The sequence below is a fragment of the Microcaecilia unicolor genome, chromosome 4 (assembly GCF_901765095.1).
Source record: "Microcaecilia unicolor chromosome 4, aMicUni1.1, whole genome shotgun sequence".
In the NCBI taxonomy this organism is placed as follows: Eukaryota; Metazoa; Chordata; class Amphibia; order Gymnophiona; family Siphonopidae; genus Microcaecilia; species Microcaecilia unicolor.
Genome location: NC_044034.1, coordinates 286,717,649 through 286,738,782, shown reverse-complemented (window position 1 = coordinate 286,738,782; position 21,134 = coordinate 286,717,649). Strand labels below are relative to the sequence as shown.

General features: G+C 44.4%; 1 protein-coding gene across 1 annotated transcript in view; it reads left to right on the top strand.

Moving 5' to 3' along the window:
• Positions 1-19,592, top strand: part of STARD7 (StAR related lipid transfer domain containing 7) — a 79,783-nt gene extending 60,191 nt beyond the window's left edge. The window contains exons 7-8 of the mRNA XM_030201639.1: positions 7,619-7,703; positions 17,674-19,592. Of these exons, the coding sequence (XP_030057499.1) occupies positions 7,619-7,703; positions 17,674-17,846 (258 nt within the window). The 3' untranslated portion in view covers positions 17,847-19,592. The remainder of the gene's footprint in view (positions 1-7,618; positions 7,704-17,673) is intronic.
• The last annotated feature ends 1,542 nt before the right edge of the window (positions 19,593-21,134 follow it).

The following is a 21,134-nucleotide window of genomic DNA, read 5'->3' as shown; positions in this document are numbered from 1 at the left end:
GTCTTCACTTGCCAATGCTCCCCTTACTGCTGTAAGCTCCTCCCCCAACTTTTTTGTGGGTTGCCTCTTATGTTGTTTTTCCAGTTGCACTAGGTGAGCTCGTAACTCCAAGGATTTCTGACCTCTTTCTCTTTTTCTCCGTGCACCCCATTTAATAAAAACTCCTCTAACCACTGCTTTCATAGCGTCCCATAAGGATCCATCATTAACCTCACCATTATCATTAAGTTGATAAAATTCCTGTATCGCCCTCCTGATGTCCTCCCTCACTGTTTCATCTCCCAATAGAGTCTCGTTGAGCCTCCATAGCCCCCACCCCCTGCCTACCCCCCAGCCCCTTAAACCTAATCCATATAGGAGCGTGATCAGAGACCTGACAAGTCTCTCTTTCTGCTGCTTCTATCATATGCCAACTGTTGCGGTGTACCCACAAGCTGTCTAACCTCGCATAAGACTGTGCTGCATGTGAATAATGGGTGTAATTTCTCTGTGTTCCATGTAATAATCTCCAGCAATCCACTACCTCACATTCCTTCAAAAAGTTCAACAATGCCTTACGACTGGCGCTTCCAACCCCCCTCCTTCCCATGGAATGATCCAAATCCACGTCTGGGGCAATATTGAAATTCCCCCCCCCCCCCCCCCCCCATGATCACTTGGCCTTTAATAAAACATTGAATTTCCTCCTTCAGAGAATCAAAAAATTGCTTCTGACCTTCATTAGGTGCATAAATATTAATAAATGTGATCTCCTTACCTTGTAGAAGTCCCCTAATCCCCAAACATCAGCCACTCGAGTCCTGAAATTCTTCTTGTATGCTTAGCCCACAGGTGTGCCGCACCATTATAGCTACTCCCCCAACCTTTCTGGCCTCCCGTCCCTGATGTACTAGTACTTCTCTAAAGGGCCGACGCTGCAATAAATGCGTGTCTCTCGGTCTCAGATGTGTCTCTTGCATCATCGTCACATCCCATTTTAACCTATTCAATTCCTTAAACACTCGGCCCCGCTTCCCCTGATGGTGAAGCCCATTCACATTCCAGGACCCTACTGTTAGTGTTTCCCCAGATCCCTCCCGCCTCCCCCCGCCTTCCCTCATCTTCACCCCTCCCCTTTTCCTTTTCCCTCCTCCCCTCTCCCAACCCCCCCCCCCCCCCCCCCCCCCCCCCCCTTTGCCGATCTCTGGTCCAGAAGATCAGCCATAGTAGGAAAAGTAATGTATGTTTCCAGAGGCTTTGATCATATATATAATTAGACAAACCCCCCTCCCCACTCCTCTTATAGCCCTTAAACACAGGCTTTCCTCCCCCCAAAAACTCTCTTGTCTAACATCAAACTGCACCAGCACAAGCCCTATGTGTGCTTTCTGAGCCACTCATACAGTCTGGATGCCTCTCCCAGAAACATCCCATCGTTCTGGCAAACCAGATCTTCCACTCTCTTCCTCTCCAGCCTCAGCAGTTCAGCTTGAAGTCAACACCACTATTAAGTATAACAGCCGCTTGTGACGCAATCCAATTTGGGTAGCATAGTTCCACCTGTTAAAGCGATTACTCTCAAAGCAACCAAGTGACTTGCCCCAAACTCCACATCAAGCATGCTAACCAGCTGTCCTTTCGAGTCCAGGTTTGCTCTATTGTCCAGTGTAGCAAAGCGGTAACAACCCATGTGTCCGTAATGTCTCAGCAGCCCCCACTTTAGGAAGCCTGCTTGTCCCTCTTCTTTCCTCGCTCCACCACCACTTGCCACGCTGAATCTCTCCTAGGAGCCGCTTGAGTTCACGATTCCTGATTCTGCATCGGTACGTCTTGACATCCCATGGCCCGCAACGCCGACCACGCTTCCTCCGGCGTTGTAACCTTGCGGGATTTCCTGTCTACTGTAATCCAAACTGCAAAGGGGAACAACCATCTGTATCTGATCCCCTTAGTACGCATAAATCCAGTAACTTCTCTGAATGATCCACGCTTCATCAGCGTTGTGCGTGCCAAATCCTGAAAGACCCCTATTTTGTAATTCTTCCAGGTAATTTCTTTGCTCAACTGGGCCTGTTTCAGGATTAGTTCTTTTATGGGGAAGTCTAGAAAGCAGACAACCATATCCCTCGGGTTTGAATCTCTGCGGGGTCCCTGTGCTCGATGCGCACGTTGAATGCGTATCTCTGGGGGGGTGGGTGTCTGACCCCGAGGCCAAAATATGCTGGCGTAGTTCTTTTATAACAGCTTCACAGTTGGAAAAAATATCTAGCTCAGGGATACCTTTAAATCTTAAATTGTTCCGCCGAGACCTATTCTCTAGGTCTTCAATTTGCTTCCTGAGCCGGCCCAACTCCTCCTGTTCCTCAGTTGCCTTCCTCCGCATAGAGTCCACCTCCGATTGAAGGGTCACCATCCCCCCTTCTACGTCGCCCACTCGGGACCCCATGTCTTTGAGGGCGTTTTGAACATCTAATCGGATCCCCGCGAAGTCAGATTTTAAGTCTTGAAGCAGCCCTGCTACGTCCGATTGCAACATACTTGCAGCCTCTGCGGGTTCCTCGCTTCGTACCATGTGTTCCTGTGGGGCGTGTGCAGTCGCCATCTTGGATCCTCGCAGCTCCGGCCCCACTGGGTTCTGCGTATTTTACCGTTCGCCATAGCAGCTACCAATAACCCTATGCAAATATATTACAAGCAGCTCATCCGTATTAAAATGAGCATTCCTTGTGATGCACAGTAAGAGACACCTACCTTTAACTTGATAATTCTTCTGGTAGGTCTGGAGCTGTCCTTGTGTAACCCGATCTCTCGTCCTACCCTTTTCCCAGGAGGTTTCTTTCTGTTCCCCTTGCTGGAGAGACTCCAGAAAAAAGCCCTGCATACAACAGTAGAAATACTATCAGAAATCCTTCTGATTAGTTAATCTTCGGATACTTGTTAAGATATGATGCCTTGGATCAAAAGCAGTTCTCTGCTACTGCGTAACTGCCACTAGATGCAACCTTATATAGGAAGGGTGAAAGAGTTTGGGGCAGCCCACATAGAAGAATTATCAGCTTCTTAATGAAGCTGGAAACATAACTAAGTGCCCTGAGGCACAGGCAGAAAGTGAACCCCAGGTGGTGGGCACAGACAGGATCTGAACCCACCAGCAGAGTGTGCAGCAGCTGTTCCTGGGCATGCACAGAACATGGACTCTTACCAAGAGACTGTTCTGTGCATGTTGTAGGTCCCTTTCTCTTGCAGAACTTCCATGCAGCTCATTTATTTATGTTTTTCCATTTGTGCATCGGTCACTGTTTATGAATCGGTAAGTTCACCCGCAGCTGCCGTATTTAAAGGTGACCTTTGTGCATTGACCCCTTGGTGAATTCTAGTAGCTCCTTAGGTTGACTTTAAAACTTCATCAGCAAACGTGTTTTGTTTTTTTTTAAATAGGTCACCCTTGCTGTGCAGTTGGTATTATGAAGGATTCATTGATGAATGCCCACATTAGAATTGGCTCTTCTTCCTTTGGCAATTCATGATTGACCCTCATACAGAGTATTGAGTAATAAGAAAATGAGATGGCTATAGTGCTCATTCATTTGCTGTTTTACATGTCAATGTTTATCTGTTATAAGCTGTTTCTCTCTTCTGACTTTTCTGAACAAGTTTAGAAGGGAAAAGCTAGATTTCTGCGTTTCGTTTAAGCTATGGAAGTAGCCTTTAGCAGGGCTCAACAGATCCCAAGTGTGAGGTTGCTATGGTGCCTAGAAATTATCTAGATTGTAAGCTCTTTGAGCAGTGACTGTCTTTTGTGTATGGTGTACAGCGCTGCGTATGCCTTGTAGCGCTATAGAAATGATAAGTAGTAGTAGTAGAAATTGCACTCTGACACCTGGAATGTCTTGCTTCCATATACTTATTTTTTGTTGTGCTGCAGCAGAAAATGGCACGTTTTGCCTACTTCCCTGCTGCCATTCAACTCTCTGAAAGCTTGAGCCAGGCAGTGCAGAACATTTGGTAAATCTCATGGGACTTGAAATCACAAGACCAGCCTGAACTTCCTGCATTGCTTAAGCTTTCAGAGAGCCAAATGGTAGTGGGGGAAGTCGGAAATGTGCCAGGTTGTTTTGTTTTTGCAATCAGCAAGGTGAGGGGAATAGATGGCAGGTTCTGAGAGGCTAGGTGAAGGCTTGGGGAGGAGGGGAGTATGAGAGAGAAGCTCTGTGAAGACTTGGGGGGAGGGTGGAAGACAGAGCCACCGAGAGACTGATCCAGGCCCGGGGCAGGGCTGCCGCCCCCCCCCCCCCCCCCCAATCGCTGCTGCTGCCTAAAGACCTCGACTGGCAGGGATCCCGAGGCCCTGCCAACAGAAGACGTCTTCCTCCAGTGCTGACTTGCCTGCCCCCGCAGCTGCTTTTCCTCTCAGGGCATTCTCAGTTTCAAAACCATGTGTGCCTGAGAAGAAAAGCAGCTGCTTAGCAATGGGCAGGAGATAAATGTTGGAGGAAGCTCCGGGTCCTCCCCAGCCTCCAGGGGGGACCCGGTGCCGGAGTTTTCTGTCTCTTGCTTCTGTCGGGACACAATCACTCGGGTCCTGTTGGGAGAGAGAGACCCCAGGCCCGGGGAATTTTGCACCCCCCCAACCCCCACCCCCCCCCCCCCCTTTTTGGCCGGCCTGGTGGAAAAGTATGAAAGAGAGAGGCTGGGTGAAGGCTCAGGAGAAGTAGGAGAGAGACACTGGGTAAAGACTGAGGGCAGGAGGAAGAATGAGAGCGAGAGAGATGGAGACCTATGGCAGTTACCTCTTTGTTTCACCTATCAAGAGGGTGGTATCACACCATGCTTCCAGAAGACTACTGGTTTCTGGCAGTGAGGTGCAGTGGTATCTTAAGGGACTAATTTACTAAACTTGTTTCCTACAGACACAGAACGGGAAAAGAACCTTAGTAAATGAGTTTCTAAAGTTGCCAGAGCATCTACTGAGCTCGGAAGGGATTACCCCCCCCCCCCCCCCCCCCCCCAGCCCTTCATTATGAACAGTGTTTGTTGTGGAGTGAAGGATTAGCAAGCGGTTTCAGCCACTGGCTGCTAAGTTTTTGGGCTGGCTCCTAGATTCAGTAAAGATTTGTTGAAGCCTGGCCATTAGGATAGACAGCCTATCAACATTTCTCTTCAGCCCAATTTAAGAACGATGAGAGTTCTGCTTACTAGTTGATGATTGCAATAAGATTAGGCTAGCTCTTGATTAGAGAACTCAAAACAGTTCACAAATGAGTTCCCCTAGGTGTCTTCTGGACAAGTTAATTTGGTAAACCATCATTCCATCTTGCTGTAGTGTACTGATTTTTATAATTTATTTATTTATTTATTGCATTTGTATCCCACATTATCCCACCTCTTTGCAGGCTCAATGTGGCTTATAATGTATCATTCTTGGTGGTAATAGATTACAATGTAATCACTTATTGTTACATAGGGATGTTGATAACATATTAGAGTTTAAAGCAAGCAGATATTATAAAAGTAGTTACCGTATTTTTCGGACTATAAGATGCACTTTCCCCCCCAAATTTGGGAGGAAAATTAGGGGTGCGTCTTATAGTCCGAACGTAGAGATTTAGCAGGCCGCCCGCCCACCCTCCCTCCAAGTTTGGGATCGCCCTCCCTAGGGTTATCTCCCCTCCCCCCCCGGCCCTGTCACCACCTCTCCCCTTACTCACGCGATCTTCCCTGGTGGTCTAGTGACGTCGGGGCAGGAAAGAGCCCCCTCTTTCCTGCCCAGCGCGCTGCTCTGCATCCTCCTGTATGCTGCCTGTGACGGTCTCGGTGATATTCAAAATGGCCGCCGAGAATTGAAGTCTCGCGAGGCCACTTCAATTCTCGGAGGCCATTTTGAATCTCGCCAAGACCGTCACAGGCAGCATAGAGGAGGATGCAGAGCAGCGTGCTGGGCAGGTAAGAGGGGGCTCTTTCCTGCCCCGACATCACTAGACCACCAGGGAAGATCACGTGAGTAAGGGGAATGGTGGTGAAAGGGCGGGGGAGGGGGAGGGGAGGTAACCCTAGGGAGGGCAATCCCGAACTTGGAGGGAGGGATTCGGACAAGACGCACCGGAGCACCTAGGTTTTAGAGGAGGGAAAAAGTGTGTCTTATAGTCCGAATTTTTTTTTTTCCTATTTCCCTTCTCTAAAATCTAGGTGCGTCTTATAGTCTGAAAAATACGGTACTTATTGTTAAATAGAGATTTTGAGATATATAGTAGAAGTATAAAGCAAGCAGATATTATAAAAATAGTTCTCAGTAAAGGTGTGGGGGATGTATACATTTATATTTGTTATTCTATGTGGCCTATCAACATTTCTCTTCAGCCCAATTTAAGAACGATGAGAGTTCTGCTTACTAGTTCATGATTACAATAAGATTAGGCTAGCTCTTGATTAGAGAACTCAAAACAGTTTGTTAACTTTCTAGGTTGAGAGTTTAAAGTATTCTTTGCCCAAGCCCATTTCACTTTTCTACAAAAGGTTTATTGTCTCCATACATCCTTGGAGCTGTCGGCATACCCTTTGATACATTTTTCTTACAGTATTCTACTAAAGTAGCACTATACAATTCTAATTTGGCTAAGATCTTCATTTGTTTTAATAAATCTGGCCAATTAGAATCTCCAGAATCAACCTCTGCCAAAGTAGTTAAGGACGGGGCTTGGAGAATTTCCAGTCTTTGACTGTCTGAAAACCAAAACTGCTCTGCCTATTGTGAACCATCTTAATGTTGCCAGTAAGTCAATCAACAAAAATTAAACCAGGAAAAGAACTGGACCTTAAATCAGAAAATCACAAAAAAGCCAGCTCGCCAAGGAGGCATTTAAGTTTTTTTTTTTGCACCCTTATTGCTGCGTAAAAATTTGTAGAGAGAAAATACCTCAGAATTATATGCTCACCACCCTTTTAGTACAACCATGCAATATGTAGGTGTTAAATTAATCATTGGTCAGGAAAAAAAAAAAGCACAACAAACTCATACCATTTGAGTTTCACAACCCTTTTTCTAGAGATATTACCTGAAAGATATTAATTATAACTTTGAAATTGGCAAGCTTTCTAACCTGTATTGAGATAAATTCATTGCTACTAACAAATTTTATAAAATAATGAATTTTTAGAAATGGAAAATTTTCCATTCCACATCTCTGGTTGCATCCTGAGATCATTGACAGTCTCAATTAATAGATGGTGTTGGATAGAGAGGGATGTGCAATGATGTGGCTACTCCCCGTTTATAACAGTAGGAAGACAGGAGCTGTGTGTATGCACGCTGGTAGGGTGCTAGTGCTGTAGTGAAAGGCGTTTTTGTTAGTTTGAAAGCATTCCAGATACTTAATGATTTACAGAAAGGAGAAGGTGTTTCAGCAAATCTCGTCTGTGCCAGAGCCGGTGGTGGGAGGCGGGACTGGTGGTTGGGAGGCGGGGATAGTGTTGGGCAGATTTATACAGTCTGTGCCCTGAAGAGGACAGGTACAAATCAAAGTAGGGTATACAGAAAAAGTAGCACATATGAGTTTATCTTGTTGGGCAGACTGGATGGACCGTGCAGGTCTTTTTCTGCTGTCATCTGCTATGTTACTATGTATGTTCTTCTCATCTCCAGAATGGCTTCGACTACCTTCTAACCTACAGTGATAATCCACAGACTGTGTTTCCTCGGTATTGTGTCAGCTGGATGGTGTCAAGTGGTGAGTATGCCAATATCAACTGTCTAGGGGGAGGAGTGAGGTGGAGTAACACTGGTCTGGTTTGATGGCAAGGATGAGGAACAAATGAGAGATTGAAGCAGCAGTGGTGGTGATTTTTTTTTTTTAGGAGAAGAGAGAGCAGAGGATGTGGAGGCATGAAGAGAGTTACTCAGTTGTTTCTGGAAAAAGATAGGGGAAGCAGTGGCAGTGAGTTTACTTTTCCATATGGCTAGTGCCGCTGAAAATAACCAGTTAGTACTGAACTGCAAACCAGCTATTTTGGGGATGTTCCAGGAGCAGAGTCAGCACTTGGCTGGTTTAGTGCTCATATTCAGCACTTAACCAGCCAGGTTAACCGCATTGCTTACCCCATTTCACTCCTTTTAAAAACTCTGTCTGATCCTTACCTATTAACCTGGGCAGAACGTCACTTAGACACACTGCCAGCCTCTGAGGCTCCTTCCTTTATCAGTTTGGAGAGCATTTCCAGCACTTTGTGAACATTGCATACCCTGTTTCAACCCTTTTAAGAAGTCTGTCTGATCTGACTAACCTGCGCAGAACTTCACCGAGACACACTGCCTGCATTATAGCTAACAATTTGGTATCAACTTTTAAGAGCAAAATGGACTGATATGATCACATTAATATTGGGTCCCTCCTGGAGGAGTGGCCTAGTGGTTAGAGCACTGGTCTTGCAATCCAGAGGTGGCCAGTTCAAATCCCACTGCTGCTCCTTGTGATCTTAGGCAAATCACTTAACCCTCCATTGCCTCAGGCACAAACTTAGATTGTGAGCCCTCCTGGGACAGAGAAATATCCAGTGTACCTGAATGTAACTCACCTTGAGCTACTACTAAAAAGGTGTGAGCAAAATCTAAATAAATACTGTATCTGCTGTATATCCTGGGAAAATCCCACCCCTGCACAGAGGAGTAGAGCTCCTTTAGAGGGTCAGCAAAACCCTCAACTTCAGAATCTTGTAAAATTCTGGTCCCCATAATTCCAGAGGCCTTCCCCAGACACAACTTCTGTATGGCCGTATAGACTTCCGGCATTGGCCTTGCTTTTCCAATGCTGGAGTTACTATCTAAGCACTTCTCCTGCCCATCATAAATGAATTCATAGCTGTTGTGTTAAATTTTCAGTTTGATGATCATCTTTTTCTATTTAGGGATCCTTTGTGTCTATCCCACACATTTTTTTGAATTCCGTCACTGTTTTGTTTTTTTTCCTCCATCACCTCCAGAAGGGAGGGCATTCTAGGCATCCACCACCCTCTTCATGAAAAAGTATTTCCTGGCTTTACGCCTACCACCCGGCAATCTCCGTTTATGTTCTCTAGTTTGCCGCTTCTCTGTCTCTGGAAAAGATTTGTTTGTAGATTAATACTGTTCAAATATTTAAACATCTGTATCATATCTCCTCTATCCCTTCCTTTCCTCTAGGGTATACATATTCAGGTCTTCAAGTCTCACTCGTGTTTCTTGGTGCAGTTTTGATATCATTTTCATTGCCTTCCTCTGGGCTGCTTCAAGTGCATAGATATTACACAAGTGTATTCGAAACATTGTACTCCTCATAATGATATACTTGCTGTCAGGGTTGGGTATCACTTGTTCCAGCTCAAAAGGGAGCTGCTTGTGGACTAAAATGGCTACTCCACTGTGCTTAACTAAGAGGCACATTCACACTGTTCCACCCACTCCTTCCTGAGGGGCCCTTTTACTAAGCCGCGTAAGCGCTTACGCGTGCCCAACGCACACCAGTTCTGAGTTACTGCCCGGCTACCGCGTGGCCCTTGCAGTGATTTTATTTTTGGCACGGTTCCGCAAAATATTTTCTAGTTTCTGGCGTGCATCAGCTACGCGCACCAAGTGGCATTTGACACGTGTAGGTCATTACCACCTGAGACTTTACCGCTTACCGCCAGCCATTGACCTAGGTCTCGGACCCAAAATGGACATGCGGCAATTTTCATTTTGCCACATGTCCATTTTCAGCAAAAATTTTAAAAAGACCGTTTTTACAGGTGCACTGAAAAATGATTCTGCATGTGCCCAAAACTCGCACCTACACTACTGCAGGCCATCTTTCAGTGCACCTTAGTAAAAGGACCCCTGAGTTTCTTGTACTCCAAACTCTTTAAGATAGGTCTCCTGCTTCAGTCCAAATATAAGGGAAGGATTTTTTTTTTTTGTTACATTTGTACCCCGCACTTTCCCACTCATGGCAGTCTCAATGCGGCTTACATGGGGCAATGGAGGATCATTTGACCTCATCAAAAAGAACAAAGAAGTACAGTACTAATAAATTCTCCCTACAGCCCATGAATCAAGAAACATCATCAGAGAAATATCAAATAAAGATGAATACAGAAGATGCTTAGACCAATATGAGAAAAGCGCTCATGTTTTCTTTTACACAACTCCCCTTCCAGACATTACAATACCCTCTATCCTGCAATTCTAGTTGGAGAGAATAAGGCAAAGAAAGTTGTCCATGCTTCAGCATACCCATCTTCTACCACCCTCTTAGAAATAAATATCATCTGTTCTAGCTAAATATATTCCATCATTTTATTCCATCAAAGTGACAATTTAGGCAGAGCTTCTGTAATCCAACAGGAGGGAATAGCTTTTCTGTTCAGGAGTAATGTTGGCTTAAGCTTCCAAATTAGGGGCAATGGTGGAGGAGGAGTGGGTGGGAAGATACCCTAGGTTTGGAGGAGAATGAGTGCCATAAAAACTTTTTAATCTATTGACACCCTACAGGGGACTTATGACCGGAAGCAATGTTCTTTCTAATTTTTATTGGCCCATGTGCACATGAAAAACATTTTGTGAGCAAGTTTTCAGCCTTGACAATGTTCCCAATAAAGAAAGCCAGCAAAAATGTTGTGTGTGTGGTTGCTAGGCATGTGTGCTCCCTTTCTGATCCACATGTATGTATACTCATGCACAACTTAGAGGGAACACTGACCCGAAGGTTGATAAAACAGCTTCTGTTCTCATTTTTCTTCTCTACTTAGTCCAGGAGCCCAGCTGTCTCTTTTTGTAGTGCCCCAATCTGCTGTGTAGCCCTGTGACCTTCCTCTTCCTGCTTGGCAACCCTTTGCTTCTACCTCCATAATGTGCTGCAGTTCTTTGTGAAAATACTCCTTGATCTCTTCCATCGCAGACTGCAGTTTTTCATCTTGTCTTCAGGGCCACCGAGACACCTCACGAGATTGGATGTACTAACTCTGGGGCTTGTGCTAATGCCTCTCTCCCCTCCTCCCCCCCCCCCCCCCCCCCCCAATCTCCACTCACCATTTTCTGCTTGTCATGCTTCATTTTCTTACAGCCTCCCTATTGAAGTCTGGTGCTCATGCCTTCCTGATGGCACGCTCCTGGACCAGATTTTCCCACTTGCATGTGAATGATACTGGCTATGTGAGGTGTCACTGACCTTTACAGGCGTTGTGAGTAAGTTTCCCCTAGGGAATCTATCTGTCCAAGTGTATTTTGCTGAGTTTTTGGGCATCCACCACGAACCTATCCTAGCATGTGTCCGCTCATCCCAGTGGCATCGCATGACTTCTTCAGAAATACAGTGTTAGCCCAATCAGATTGTAGTTCCCCATATGAAGAAACACTTCAATCCACATGCAGTCATGCAGAACTAATCCATTTCGCAACATTGCCATTAGAAAAGTTATTACAATTGTATGCTGGTGCTGTCTGCCTAATTTAAAAAGAATTTTTGTCTCATGACTTCCAGAAGGAGGCGCTTTGACACAATGCAGATGCTGAGACTAGTATTAGCAGTGAATCTCCAGCATACCCTTGGATAGGATGAGGTTCATACTTGTCACAGTGTGTGCAGAATTAACCTATTTGAAAAAGTTACCCCAAGCAAAATGAACACATCACTACGGTATAGCTTTCTGTTGTTCCATGCTTAGCACCAACCCTCTTATCTAAAAGCTGCTTTGCACAATTTTTTGAGCCATATATTAAAGTCATTGTGTTATAGCCTTTCACGTACTATTGTAAAAGGGAGGGGTGGGTGGGTTGGTTGGTATTTGGTAGGTGGTTGCCTAGGGTGTACCAGGACTTTGAGTAACCCTTCTGCATAAACAATATTTCATTTGATTGAGACCAAAATCCTCTGGGAGGCAGTAAGCAACTTCACTTTCTCTCCACACTTTCTGCTCTCGCAATCAAGAAGGTTTAATGACAGGTATGGCGAAACAAGGAATTTTCCTGCTTGAAAACTATATAGCTATTGTTTATGATGTACATTTCCTTTGTTTGGCCAGAAGTTGGTGACTGTCTTTTGTTTGTAAAGTTGTTACAGAACTTTCTGTTTCTTTTTCCTGCCAAAAGCTGTTAGCTTAAGCTGTGAGGTATTTTTTTAGTTGCAGATAAGGGAGTGGAAAGAGAAGGTTCTCTTTTCCTGAGACCCTGTGAACAGTTAGACTTCATAACCTGTGAGCAGCTATATCTTGTTCCTAATCTCCCCAGGTACTATTTAGGTAGTAGATAAATGTTTAGATAGTTTTATATTTGATCAGGGGTGTGCTGGTAAATTTTTAACAGGCTCTTTCTCCAGACATAGCCAGCTCTGCAGTTGGAAGGGCCAGGGGTGGCCGGGGGGGGGGGGGGGGGCAGCAACACTTGCCTCTCTCTCCTCCCTCCCTTCATGCGGGCACGCTAGGTATACTTTTGCTGGCAACCAATAAATGGACTGCCACCACTCCCAACGTCTTGCTCTGAGCAGCATGCTGTAACTTCTCACACATGCTGGAGAAGTCCCAGCCTGCTGCTCAGAGCTGAAAACAAGGAGCAGGGAACAGCAGCAGTCTATTTACTTGGCTGGCAGGGCTCAGCATCCCCACCAGCAAAGTATAAGAGAATTCAGCAGGGGGCCCAAGCCCACATTTTTTGAGCCAGTTGTTAAAGTAGCCATGGAGGGCCCTACTTTAACAACCGGCTCCCAAAATTCTTAAAAACTTAACCGGCTCTTGCGAGCCTGTGAGAGCCTGCTCCAGTACACCACTGTATTTGATCCATATTCAGTTATCTGTTGTTTCCTGTTCTTTTCCACCTGGTTCATTGTTCTGCTCTGACAATAAACCTGATTTGTTTGACTGCTGTCCTGGACTGATGTTTTGGTCTGTGGGTGCTTTCTGGGAACTGGGGGACCCCTGAGAATGTGGCCCCAGTAACCTAGAAATCACCGGGGAATAACCTGAGAGTGGGAGACTCGCCCAGAGGCAAGTGAGACCCAGTTGGTGGGGTGAAGGGTGCTAGTGTAGAGCACAGGCGGCTGGTGGGGGGGGGGGGGGGGGTGAATGGGACTTGATATTTATTTATTTGTTGCATTTGTACCCCACATTTTCCCATCCATTTGCAGGCTCAATGTACCACCTTTCTGTGGTTTTTGCAACTACATTCAAAGCGGTTTGCATAGTATATACAGGTACTTATTTGTACCTGTGGCAATGGAGGGTTAAGTGACTTGCCTAGAGTCACAAGGAGCTGCAGTGGCAATCAAATCCAGTTCCCCAGGATCAAAGTCCAGTGCACTAACCACTAGGCAACTCCTGAGCTGTGCTGTGGACAGATTCTCCAGGTGGTCGCAGGGTTAGCACCAGGTGGATGGCAAGGCGTTTCGTCACAACAGTAGACGGCATGAGCTTATCTGGGCTGAAAGCAGTGTACGGAGCTTGCTGTCATGTTGGTGACACCAAAACAATAGCAATCGGTATTGAAAACAATAGCAAACGTTGTTTTTATATTGTTAAGCCTCCTAGGTTTTGCATTCTTTCTGTTAGGAGGGGATCAGGGGGGTCTTATAAGGGGAGTGGGTTTGGAGAGTTTTCAAGGGGTCTGTGAAGGGGGGAGGGATATATTCAAAATGTATTTGTCGGTGCTCCATAGCTTGCTTTGTTGTTTACAGTGCTGCTCTATATGCCTTTATTTTTGCTTATGATGATGATAAAGATATATCTATATGCTTCACAAACTGGCATGTTTCTGTAATTGAGATGAAATAAAAATGCTATCAACAAGGAATCCTGTGCAGAAGGAATGGATCCTCAGAAGCTTAACCGAAATTGGGTGGTGGAGCCGGTGGGGGGAAGAGGGGTTGGTGGTTGGGAGGCGAAGATAGTGGTGGGCAGACTTATACGGTCTGTGCCAGATCCGGTGGTGGGAGGCGGGACTGGTGGTTGGGAGGCGGGGAATAGTGCTGGGCAGACATACGGTCTGTGCCAGAGCCGGTGGTGGGAGGCGGGGCTGGTGGTTGGGAGGAGGGGATAGTGCTGGGCAGACTTATACGGTCTGTGCCCTGAAAAAGACAGGTACAAATCAAGGTAAGGTATACACATGAGTTTATCTTATTGGGCAGACTGGATGGACTGTGCAGGTCTTTTTCTGCCGTCATCTGCTATGTTACTATGTTATGTAAAGCATGCAGCAGCAGATGGATTGTTTTGGTGTTGCCAATATGGCGGCTGCGGGGGGTGGGGGGGAGGAAGGAGATGGTTTCAGCTTTTTGACGTCATGCCATCTCCTGTCTTCATTAAACCTTCTTGCTCTCAATAAACCAGTCTACTCCCAAAAATGTACTGAATCAGCAGTTTACTGAGCTTGTCTTCAAGAAAAAATTACAATGTGGCAGAGGCATACAGTAGGCAAAAGGAACAAATGGCAACTGAATTATTTACAATGTTTCTGATATTCTGTATTTCAAACTCCTGTGGCCAGAGAAAATCCAGATTCCTCTCTTAAGTACAACCACTAAGGGTAGTGGGTCAATACAATTCATTAGTATCTCCACTTACAGTTCTGGTTGTTAGCTGCGATGAGACTTCAGACTCAAGATGTAAATATATATGGTAGTTTCTCCTTTGACTTAGTAGGAGCTTCTTTACCACTGGTAGATGGGATGAGATGGGAGGATACACTTGTAGTCCAGTCTCTCTCCCCTAAGTATCTCACAAGGGATGTAGAGGGTTTCTTGTTCCCTCGAGCACCCAACAGGGCAGGGGCTTAAGCAGCCCTTGATAGGGCTAAGGAAGCACAGTATAAAGGCTGTAATTGGTCAGACGGCGAGGAGGCAAAAAACAAAGACAGTTGAACCAAAGTGAAACAAGGTTTTATACTCTGTAGTTTCCTACTAAAACTGTTCCTTCTGTCTGATTATAGTATTCTACAAGCTACTTCTTTCTGAAAGAGACTAGAATTTCCAGGTGCCAGTGTAGTGCTCTGCCAGACAACTACAGATATCAGGAAAAATTACATTGCTTATTGTAGAGGCCCTGAAATCTATATAGGTACCCATACTGTAAGATTCCAGCTGCCCCACACCATGAACAGCTATAATACACCTGAGAAAGCTGTGGTTTTTGCCAGGTGCTTAAGTCTCTTCTCTAAATTCTGGAAATACACTTCTGTAACACCAATTTATTTTTAGCCAGGTCTTTTATCCCCAGTGGTTCAGTGGAGTCCCAGAGCTTTAGAAGTGGCTTTGTAACAAGACTGATATTTCAACAACTTTTATTTTCTTATATCTTCAGAATTTTCTTTTGACAATAGCATTGTGTTCTTGTAGAATTTTTGTGGTGATGACTACACTCTCAAGAGGGCTGGCTGCAGTCAAGACTAGCTGTGTTCATTCAGCTGAATCTAATTATCAATTAAGGGGGCAGGTACTTTTCTCATGGGTGATATGGGTGTTGGATAACTTTGTTCCTTAACACAGGTTTTTAAATTATTCATTTATTTGTGTTTACTGAGATGTCCTTTGTCTAATATTACATTTTGTTTAAAGATCAGAAACCATTTAGTGTGATACCTATGTAGTAATAGAGGAAATCAGGAGGGGGTAAAAACATTTTTAAGGTTTATCGTTTTTTATTCAGGATTAAAAGAACCATATATCCAACCACTGAACAACAAGTCTAGACAAAGCATCAAGCTGCTACATAAGAATAAGCAAACAAAAAGAGAATAGTAAGCAAACACCTTACAATATAAAACTGAAAAAGTATGATCCCTGTTTATGACCCCCCCCCCCCCCCTTTAACCACCTCACAAACAAATGTTTCACATCGTATCCACTGAAATTTGGATTAGAATTTCATAGTCTCTAGGTCAGGGCTATTTAGACCTGTCATGGGACCCCACAGCCAGGCAGCTTTTTGTAATAATACATAGTGAATATGTATGAGAAGTTTGTATACACCAAAAACCTGATATATGTAAATTTCTCATGCATATTCACGATGAATATCTTGAAAACCTTACCAGCTGCTGGATCCCAGGACAGAATTTCAAAGCTTGCTCTATTTTCTTTCCATTGATGATGGTAGCAATTAGAGAATGACACGGGAACAAAGTTTGTTCCTATCCTGCTCCGTCTCTATGAACTCTGTCGGATCCCATCAACAGGCTTCGAACAGTTACGATTTTATGTTTAAATCATTTTATTAAAGTATAAAAAGAAACAATATTCTGTACAATTGTCATTTTATAAATCACAAACAGTACAGAACAAGAGTCAACAAAATCCCTGTCTCCCCTCACAAATATCCCTCGGCTACATAAGGTAGAGCTACTGTGCGAGGGAGGCAGGCACGGAGATTCTGGACCCGCAGAAGCAGCTTTTTTCTTTTTGTAAACTACAGGAGCAAAGCTTTTTACTGTTCCTGTGGGGCAGTTAAAAGTTTTGCTCCTGCACCCGCAGCAAATGAGCTAATTTTTTTTCTTTTATCACAGCTCCCCATTCTCATTTCATTCTCTAGTATCGGTGCTCATCCTTGTTTCATTCTCTAGTAGCAATGCTGGAAAGCCTGCACATGAGGCACTGAGCTCACCAGCCTATTTGTAGTTGTTTGCCTGGTGTTTTCTGAGACATTCTGGGATTGCTGAGGGACCGCTTGATATCCACTCATCGAGTAAAGTATTGACTGTGATACGTTTTCCCTCTAATGGAGAGAGTAGTAGAAAGAAATTAGCCAGACCTGTAGCTGAAGCTTAGCAGAGAATCCACTCATCCCCAACTGCCTCCCCCCCCCCCCCCCCCCCCCGCAACAGTATATTTTTAGGGGAAATGATAGGGAAATGTGAACTAGGCTCAACTATTTGTGGGATGTATGAAATGTGCAATAGGGAGGAGCTGGGTTTTCAATTAGGGAGTTGTTTTCCTTTTGCAGTTGGTTTCAGGGGATTATTGAAACCAATGATAGGAGCTGTTAAAATTGGGGGAGACCATCTCTGTAAGCACCCCAGGCTGTTGAGGTTTCTTTTTTGTTTAAAATCTATGATGCATATTATGGTCTATGTTAAAGCCAAACTTAGAGCAAATTAATTTATGATAAGCTGCTTCTGATTTTTGCTCTCCAGTATATATTTTTTTATTTTTAAGTAGTATACTATGCCATACTTTGTATTGTTATCTGAATATTTTTACTACTGTAGTTGTCTATTGCTTATGCTTGATTTATTCTTACTGAACACCAGTGACGATCCTAGGTTGGCTGCCACCCGGGCTGGATCGCCGATGCCCACCCCCCCCCCCCCCCCCAAGGTGCATTCTTAGCTGCTGGGAGCAGCCGCACAGCTCCCTGCTCCCTCTGCCCCGGAACAGGAAGTAACCTGTTCCGGGGAAGAGGGAGCAGGGAACCAGCGGAGCCGACAGATGCGTGGCTGCTCTCTGCACCCCTCCAGCAGCATGCACCTGGGGCAGACCGCCCCCAGCGCCCCGCCCTTGGTACGCCACTGCTGAACACTGCCTTGAGTGAAATCCTTCAAAAAGGTGGTAAATAAATCCTAATCAATAAATAAAATATGTTTTTGGTAGTGATTTTAAATCTGGTTAGATATAAAGATCCATGTCCTCTCTACACACTTGCTTCTTTCCCTCCTTTCTTCACTTCCATGTGCTATTTACCTTGCTCAATGTTTCTTCCTTTCTGCAGGCATGCCTGATTTCCTTGAAAAACTGCATCTTGCGACACTCCAAGCCACAAATATGGAAATAAAAGTGAAAGATTATACCCCTCGACAATTGGAGGGCAGCAGTGAGACTAAGCCCAGCTCAGAGCGCAAGGCTGAGACATCTTGCAGTAGAGGACAGATGGAATATGCCTAGTGCTTGGGCTTCTCTCATGAAAGGATTTTGTTCTCACTCAGTGCAAGGACTGTTTGGGGTAGGTGTACTCAAGAGACTGATTGATACTTGAAGTCTGCTCCAACAGAACTGTGAATGAGAAGATCTTGGAGGATCCCAGTTACCAGCTCCTCAAGAAAACAAGCTTTGGTTACTTTGACTGATCTTGAAGGCCAGCATTTGTGCCTAATTTGTTGGTGATTTTTATGGGGGAGGAAGTCTGACATTCCCATGCCATCTCTGGTGTTTACCAGCAGAAGTGTAGATGATGCATGCTGCTGCCGCCTTCTCATTTTTGCCTCATATGGCCTTGAACCTTGCACGGAGGCAGTTCTGTGTATTCTTGTTATGTTTCTGCGAGTTCCTGGCCAAGAGGGCAAAGTTCTCGTTGCTTCGGAATATGGAAAACTAAGCTGGATGCAACCTCTCGATGCCTTAAACTGACTTTGTTTTATGGTAATGTTCATAGAGTTGTGCAAAACTCTTTAGTGTTTGAAAAAAAAAAAATTGGCCATCTGTCTCATCTTTGCATTGTCCTGTTTTTATACAGGTATCTGTCCATGGTATATCCCTTCTCCATGTCTCAGTCCTCCCTGTTTCGGTTAGTAAATGCTAAGTACTTTTAAATGAATATTTGAATCCTGAGTGCTAACTAACTCAACGTTGCTAACGAAACTTTTTAGAAGAGGCTTGAGAGAGAGTACTTAATCTGACAGATAACAGAAGGTATATACACATGTCTGTGCACTGAAGCATCAAATGTGATATGTTTCCTGTTTGTAGCTTTTCTTTGGCATCTATTGTCTGTCTTGTTAGGTAGAAGACAGGTCCAGGAATTGAAAGTGCCATAAATTACATCTGGGACCTCGGCCAGATTACTTTTCTTCCCTGTGCTTGAATAATAATGGTTTTTAATCCGTCCATGAGGTGGTTGTCTACCTTTCTCTGAAGATCCCAATTATAAAGGTTGTAAGGACTATTTTTTTTCCTACTATATAAGAGCAAATTGTTATAGGAACATTAAGCTGCCAGAGGATCCTTCTCGGTGCTGTTGTAACAGATAACAGAAGTCTGTGACAAGCTCCTTAACTCCTTGGCTCATGTGTCTAATGGTAATTATGCTTAGGTATGGGATCTCCCTCATTCCTGCAGCATTTACTGTTTGCATGGAATAGCTGCGATAGTAGTGGTCAAGAGTGACATTTCTTGTGCATCATGTTTTGGATTTTTCAAAATAAATTTTAGTATGTTTGTCATTTTGCACCATTTATACACTTCTTGATGGTCTATAAATACTACAGATGGCAGGACTGTTGTATCTTTAATGCTTGCTGTTTTTCCAATGCCTAAATGAGGTGGTATGGGAATATGTGATAATGTTGGAGACACGTAACACAAGCATTTTATGTAGCTGGCATAAGCTGTCCCCAGTGTATCATATATGTTTGAAAGGGATGTGAACCCTGGGGCCTGGATATCTCCTCTTGATAGTATAGTATTGCAATGAGGAGGACTTTATCTTCAATACCCAGTGTAGTGCCTTTACGAGAGGTACGTTATCAGGGACTGTTTTCTTACTGTGACATCTGTATAATAGAAATGCTTCTCCTTTACCCATTGGGACTGTGTGCGTGAATTTCATCGATATAGTTGCTTCATGATATTGTTATTTCTGTAAAATCTGTGGCAATTTTATTTTGTGTGAATAAATTTACTGATTTATACAAAATTAGCTGTTTCTTATAATTTTGGTTGGCATGCCTGCACACCACTTTATCCGAGATTGATGTCTAAAGCCTGTGCTTTCTTGAACATGTGGACTCTTCAGGAGAAAGTTAAATTCAGCAGTATGGCTGGAGTGTGCAAGGTGTGATAGTATGGATGGACAGATTTTTTTGAAAAATTTCTCTATGATCTACCAAGGATAAAATGCACTTGTCATATATTCATTCCACCCCTCTCCCTCATCCTCAAGTTTGTTTTGGGGGATAGTGGGACTACATAGTTAGTGCATTTCTTTCCTATAGAGTGCACACTGCCTATTCTACCAAGCAGCCCCTCCCTCTTTCCCTCATACCCCCATCCTACTGCACTCAGGTGTAGCCCTCTCTCCCCTCACCTCAGGTGTAATCTTTTTATTTTGGATCCCCTCTTATTCTCATCACTTCTCCCAGATCCCAAGGTAAATCCTACTGCACACCTCTCTTATGTGATGATATGTAGTGCTGCATCTCCTGCTTTACTGCAGTTGGAGAAGTGGTGGATGTTTGGCAGATACCACAGCTTAGTTCCATGGCACTCCATATCTTCAGAAATGAGGGTGTTCTGTAGCTCTTCTCCTGTGGCTGCTGATTTCTGTGAACAGGGATATTCTATGTTTGACTAGGTCCTGCTGTGCCTGCTAGAGGCTATCTGTTAATCCTGTGGTACAAATTGGGACCTTTCCTCTTTATATAGTTTTGAATCTAAGAGGAGACCCTTTCAAGCTAACTCAGTAATCGGATTGAACCTTAATAACCTTTGCAGGTATTCCACTTGAACCTCATACCTTAATTAACGTCTAATTCAGGTCACTAGTAGTGCTACCTCTCCAGCAACCAAAGAACAAAAAATAACTGTCTTTTAGAACAAATCACAACATGAAATTCCTCCTTAAAATGCATTCCTTTAGTCCTTGAGCCTTCCTACTAGGATCAGTGAAATGCAGGTACTAGTACACAACTACATGAAATTCCTCAATGCATTCCTTTAGTCAATAAAATGGAGCAGAGACAGTTTTGGGTGCACTGCCTGATTGTAGGTGTGACCCTCTCCTCTCTCCCTATGGCAAACTTTGATCTATATATATATTTTTATTTATTAATGGTGTGCATGTGGATTTCTTCCCCTTGGCCTCCTGGAGTTAAAAATAAAGAGCCAGCTATGTTCCTATTCTGGGCGGGGTCCCAGGCAATCACCCTAAGCCATATATTCACCCAGGAGAGTCTTCTCTCCACTCGCTGGTCTTCAGGAGAATGCTCATGTATTATCTGTCTTTTCTAAGGAACATCTCAAGTCTTCACAGATTTTTATACCCTTCTGCCATGCATGATTAGGCCTCCAGGCGCACTCTGTACACCTGGATAGTTGACTGTATGATATTCTGCTACTAGCAAGCTGATTTAGACCCTTTGGGCCACATTGGAGCGTATCCGCCAAGGGATATGTCCACATCACCAGTAACAGACATTGGCAAAGCTGCCACATAGTCCTTGTCTATTATAGACCTTC